We start from the raw sequence: 6327 nt of genomic DNA, 5'->3' as shown, positions 1-6327 counted from the left end.
ATTTTTTGTAGCTATATGGTCTCGCTGTGTTGCCCAAGCTGGTTTCAAACTTCTAGGCTCAAGGGATTCTCCAATCTTGGCCTCCCAAGTAGCTAGGATTATAGGCATGAGCCACCATATCCAACTCCAGTGCCAAGCAGAACACCTGACCTACAGCAGGTGATCAAGAAGTGTTTGATAGGCCGGTCGCAGTGGCTCACGCCTGTAATCCCAGCACTTTGGGAGGCCGAGGAGGGCAGATCACTTGAGGTCAGGAATTTGAGACCAGCCTGTCCAACATGGTGAAACCCTGTCTCTACTAAAAATACAAAGACTAGCTGGGCATGGTGGTGGGCACCTGTAATTCCAGCTACTCGAGAGGCTGAGGAGGGAGAATTGCTAGAACCCAGGAGGGGGAGGTTGCAGTGAGCCGAGATTGCTCCACTGCACTCCAACCTGGGTGAAAGAGTGACACTCCATCTCAAAAAAAAAAAAGTGTTTGATAAATTTATTTAATGTTGATTGATTTATTGATTGATACTCTTCTGAAGCTTTCATTGATGAACCAAACAGTTTCTTCCATAGTGCAATGAATGAAAGGACCTCTCAGATTCAGGCATCTGAGTGCCCTACTGGAGTCTGGGAGTCCCCAGACCTCTCTGCCTGGGAGCTTCCATGAAGCTCAGCCTGAGCTGGAAGGGGACCCTAGGGAAATGTCCTAGTGAGAGTGAATCCCTAGTCGCTGTTTCCCCTTCTTACCCACTCCATGATCCCAAAGCACACCCATCTCCAAAAGAACAGGTCACATGTGGCAGAGGAGAAACAAAATAATTAGCATCCGCTTCCTTAACAAGGAGCTGTGGGGATGAAGTCTCCTAGAGTCCCCAGACCATAAATACCCTGCTGTTTCCCTGGCTCCCCCACCCACCTGCAGAGTCTTGGGGGGGTACACCTATGAATCCTTCCCACAGACATCAGGCTAACCCCAGCGATCACAGGTGAGTAGCCCCCATGCCCTTCCTAGGGGTTTAGTGCTGATCTCGGGATCCTCTAGCAGTTGGGGGAGAAGGAGGCTTCCTGGGACCCTCCCCTTGGTGATGCCATCCTGGTAAGCAGGTGAGGGATGGGGAAGGATTGAGCTGGGGGTGGGGGTGGAGGATTGTGGGAGAGGAATATTTCTCCTTCCTGGATGCCGAAAGAGAGTGAAGAGACTGAGACCAAGTCTAGACTCTCTGAGTGGACAAAGCATGCAGACGGCAGACCCTCTGTGGCAGGACATGTGGAGGAGAAGCACTGAGGGTCTGCAGCTGCAGGACACCTGCACAGATAGAAAAGGTCTTGAGAAACAGGTTTCTCCAATGCAGCAGCTCCCCAAGTGTGGTTCCTGGGCTAGAAGTACCAGCATCCTCTGGGAACTGTCTAGAAGTGCTCGTTCTTACACCAGACACTTCAGGGAAAGGGCTTAGCTTTTTGTGTGCGATGAGTTTGGGAGTGGGGGGTGGGGCGGGAGGCATTGTTTGTTTGTTTGTTTGTTCTTTCTGTTTTTGAGACAGAGTCTCGCTCTATTGCCCAGCCTGGAATGCAGTGGCATTATCATAGCTCATCGCAGCCTCGACCTCCCAAACTCAAGTGATCCTCCCACCTCAGCCTCCCAAGTACCTGGGATAACAGACACACACCACCATGCCTGGCTAATTTTATTTTTATAGAGGCAAGGATCTTCCTATTTTGCCCAGGATGGTCTCGCACTCCTGGGCTCAAGAGATCCTCCTACCTTGGCCCCCCAAGTAGCTGGGACTAACAGGTGTGTGCCACCATGCTCAGCTAATTTTTTGTTTTGTAGAGATGGGGGTCTCACTATGTTGCCCAGGTTGGTCTCGAACGCCTGGACTCAAGGGATCCTCCCACCTCAGCCTTCTGAGTAGCTGGGACTACCGATGCATGCCACCATGCCCAGCAAATTGTTTTATTTTTTGTAGATCCAGGGCGGGATGGCAGGGGTGGGGTGGCCTCACTTTGTTGGCCAGGCTGGTCTTGAACTCCTGGCCTCAAGCAATTCTCCCACTTCAGCCTCCCAAAGTGCTGGGATTACAGGTGTGAGCCACCATGCCCGGCCCGCTTTTTGTGTTTTAACAAGCCCTCCAGGTGACCCTGAAGCACGCTCAAGGTTGAGAACCGCTGCTCTATGCAACCCAAGTAAACAACTGAGGACTGCTACAAATACGTTGCCAGGAAAGGAATCACAGTATTCTATCCAGCCTAGAGAAAACCAAGCATTGCACTGCAAAAACCTCAAGTCCAACACTAAAAAGCCTCAGAAAATAACATAGGGCTTTGCTGAAAGCCTCTTGGGGTTACCAAGGAGATTATGCTGCTAACCTTCCTTAAAAACCTCTTTCATCGGCTGGGCGCGGTGCTGTCAACCTGTAATCTTAGCATGTAATCTTGCCTGTAATCTTAGCACTTTGGGAGGCCAAGGCAGGCGGATCACGGGGTCAGAAGTTCAAGACCAGCCTGGCCAACAGGCTTAGTAGAGGCGAAACCCCATCTCTATTAAAAATACAAAAATTAGGCCAGGCGCAGTGGCTCACGCTTGTAATCCCAGCACTTTGGGAGGCCGAGGCGGGCGGATCACGAGGTCAGGAGATCGAGACCACGGTGAAACCCCGTCTCTACTAAAAATACAAAAAATTAGCCGGGCGTGCTGGCGGGCGCCTGTAGTCCCAGCTACTCGGAGAGGCTGAGGCAGGAGAATGGCGTGAACCCGGGAGGTGGAGCTTGCAGTGAGCCGAGATTGCGCCACTGCACTCCAGCCTGGGCCACAGAGCGAGATTCCGTCTCAAAAAAAAAAAAAAATACAAAAATTAATTGGGCGTGGTGATGCCCACCTGTAATCCCAGCTATTCGGGTGGCTGAGGCACAAGAATCACTTGAACCCAGGAGACGGATGTTGCAGTTAGCCGAGATTGTGCCACTGTACTCTAGCCTGGGTGACAGAGTGAGACTCTGTCTCAAAAAGAAACACGTGTAAATGCTTGTAATTGAATATTTTTCCCTTGCACATGTTGACAGCACAGAATTTAGCTTCGAAATGCCTCATAAAAAGGTGAGAGTGGCCATTCTTAGGGAGGCAATGGAGTATGAGAGAGTGAAAATAAGTCTAAATTCAAAGGCGAGATCAGGCACTTGCAAGCTGAGTGCCCCTGGCAGCTTGCTCAGCCCCAGTCTGCTCACTGTAAATTGTAGCTAACACAGTCTCCCTGTGGGAGTTATTGTAAGACCTGTGCATTAAGAAACTGGCTCCTGGCCGGCTGTGGTGGCTCACGCCTGTAATCCCAGCACTTCGAGAGATCAAGCCGGGCAGATGATGAGGTCAGGAGTTCAAGGCCAGTCTGGCCAATATGGTGAAACCCCATCTCTACTAAGAATACAAAAATTAGCCATGCATAGTGGTGCTCGCCTGTCATCCCAGCTACTTAGGAGGCTGAGGCAGGAGAATCGCTTGAACCCAGGAGGCGGAGGTTGCAGTGAGCCAAGATTGTGCCACTGCACTCCAGCCTGGGTGACACAGTAAGACTCCATCTCAAAAAAAAAAAAAAAAAAGAAAAGAAAAAAAAAAAGAAACTGACTCCTCATCAGGATAAATAGCTAATGCATGCGGGGCTTAATACCAAGGTGATGGCTTGATAGGTGCAGCAAACCACTATGGCACTCATTCACCTGTGTAACAAACCTGCATGTCCTGCACATGTATCCTGGAACTTAAAATAAGATTATAAAATTAAATAAAATAAAAATCATGCTAAGCAGCCAATAGCTAGGGAAAAAAAGAAAGAAACTGGCTCCTAAGAAGGTTTAACCCATTACAGATATTATCATTGCTGAGGGCAAAATAAAAACACCTGTCCCAGCTACTAGGAAGGCTGAGGTGGGAGAAACACCTGAGCCCAGGAGGTATAGGCTGCAGTGAGCTGTGATCGTGCCACCGCACTGCAGCCTGGGTGACAGAGTGAGACCCCGTCTCAAAATAAATTAAATTAAATTAAATTAAATAGATCTTGTATTAGATGATTTTGCCTAACTATAGGCTAACGTAAGTGTTCTGAGCACATTTAAGGTGGGCTAGGCTAAGCTGTGATGTTTGGTAGGTTAGGTATGTTCAATGCATTTTTGACTTATGATATATATTTTTTTTTTTTTTTTTTGAGAGAGAGAGTTTTGCTGTTGTTGCCAAGGCTGGAGTACAGTGGCTCAATCTCAGTCCACTGCAACCTCTGCCTCCCGGGTTCAAGTGATTCTCCTGCCTCGGCCTCCCAAGTAGCTGGGATTACAGGTGCCCACCACCACGCCTGGCAAATTATGGATTTTGAGTAGAGATGGGGTTTCACCATGTTGGCCAGGCTGGCCTCGAACTCCTGACCTCAGGTGATCCCCCTGCCTCGGCCTCCCAAAGTGCTGGGATTACAGGCATGGGCCACTTGGTTTTGTTTTCTATGAAGCTTTGCTCCACCGAACGAAGCAAAAGTGTTTATAGAGAACATCCAAGTTGACTATGAGCGACTCCGTTAGATCCTTGAGACCCTGACTGTCTCAGGGATGAATGACTTGGCTTGAGAAGCAACAGAAGCCCACTGAAGATGGCTTGAGGATAACTGAACGCAAAGGAATTCGATGGATTTGATGGAATTTTCACAGAACAGTATAGGTTTCCGTGGGAAGCTGGGACCAGAATGGCATCTCTGACCCCTGGCTCTGTGTGGTTTTTCTCCCTTTTTGTTCCCACTAGACACAGACCATACATGGAATCAGAAAACCAAACCGAAATCTCAGAATTCTTCCTCCAGGGACTCTCAGAAAAGCCAGAGCATCAGACCCTCCTCTTCACAATGTTCCTCTCCACATACCTGCTCACCATCATTGGAAATGCCCTCATTATCCTGGCCATCATCACGGACTCTCACCTCCACACACCCATGTATTTCTTCCTCTTCAACCTCTCACTCGTTGACATCCTATTATCCTCCACCACTGTCCCCAAGATGCTAGTGAACATCCAGACTCAGAGCAGAGCCATCCCCTTTGCGGGCTGCCTCACCCAGATGTATGCCTTCCACCTGTTCGGGACCATGGACAGCTTTCTCCTGGCAGTAATGGCCATCGACCGCTTCGTGGCCATTGTCCACCCACTGCGTTACTTGGTTCTCATGTACCCCTGCGTCTGTGGGCTGCTGCTGGGGGCATCATGGGTGATCACCAACCTCCAGTCTCGCATACACATCTGCCTCATGGCTCAACTGACCTTCTGCGCCAGCTCTGAAATCTCCCACTTCTTCTGTGACCTCATGCCCCTGCTGAAGCTCTCCTGTTCAGACACGCACACCAACGAGCTGGTGATCTTTGCTTTTGGCATTGTCATGGGCACCAGCCCACTCTCCTGCATCCTCCTCTCGTACATCCGCATTTTCTGGACAGTCTTTAAGATCCCTTCCACTCGGGGCAAGTGGAAAGCCTTCTCCACCTGTGGCTCACACCTCACTGTGGTGTCACTGTTCTATGGGACCATCTTTGCTGTGTACTTACAGCCCACATCCCCCAGCTCCTCCCAGAAGGACAAGGCAGCCGCCCTAATGTGTGGGGTGGTCATCCCCATGCTCAACCCCTTTATCTACAGCCTACGGAACAAGGACATGAAGGCAGCCCTGGGGAAGCTCATCGGCAAAGTGGCCGTCCCCTGTCCTAGGCCAGAACAGTTATTGGATGTTTATCATGTTGCAGCATCACTGTTGGGTGCTAGGGACACAGAGATGCATCCCATCCCCTACCCTGGAGGAGTTCAGAGTCTAGCTGGGAACAGAGACACGGAATAAATCCTTCCAGTACAACACGATAAATGTGTCATAAAGAGATGAACAAAGTGTATGAGCACCCAAAGGAAAGGTGTGCATTTTCCCCAGGATTTATCTTCCCCATAAAGATCAGAATAGCAAGGATCAAAGTGGCCTGAAATTAGCCTCCTGGGGGATCAGGCTTTTAGGATTGCTATGTGGATAAGAGTAGTTGAAAACAAGAGATGTAGCTACACTCATTTTAGTATTGACAAAGGCCAGGCGTGGAGGCTCAAGCCTGTGATCCCAGCATTTTGGGACGCGAAGGTGGAAGGATCGCTTGAGGCCAGGAGTTTGAGACCAGCCTGGGCAACATACAGAGACCCTATCTCCACATACACAAAAAAATCACTTTAGCAAGACATGGTGGTGCACACCTGTAGTCTCAGCTATTCAGGAGGCTGAGGCAGGCGGATCATTTGAGCCCAGGAGTTCAAGGTTGCAGTGAGCTATGACTGCACCA

General features: G+C 49.7%; 1 protein-coding gene across 1 annotated transcript; it reads left to right on the top strand.

Annotated features, from left to right (window-relative positions):
• Positions 1-4698: 4698 nt before the first annotated feature.
• On the top strand, positions 4699-5928 carry LOC100589326 (olfactory receptor 1I1). The gene has a single exon (XM_030821858.1). The coding sequence runs from the start codon at positions 4710-4712 to the stop codon at positions 5844-5846; it is 1137 nt and encodes a 378-aa protein (XP_030677718.1). The 5' UTR covers positions 4699-4709; the 3' UTR covers positions 5847-5928.
• The last annotated feature ends 399 nt before the right edge of the window (positions 5929-6327 follow it).

This window comes from Nomascus leucogenys, chromosome 10 (assembly GCF_006542625.1).
Source record: "Nomascus leucogenys isolate Asia chromosome 10, Asia_NLE_v1, whole genome shotgun sequence".
NCBI lineage: Eukaryota > Metazoa > Chordata > Mammalia > Primates > Hylobatidae > Nomascus > Nomascus leucogenys.
The sequence above is the reverse complement of the archived record's forward strand: the minus strand, read 5'-3'. Positions and strand labels throughout refer to the sequence as shown.

Coding starts and splice junctions, on each gene's coding strand:
- LOC100589326 (XM_030821858.1), top strand. CDS start 4,710: ATGGCATCTCTGACCCCTGGCTCTGTGTGGTTTTTCTCCCTTTTTGTT.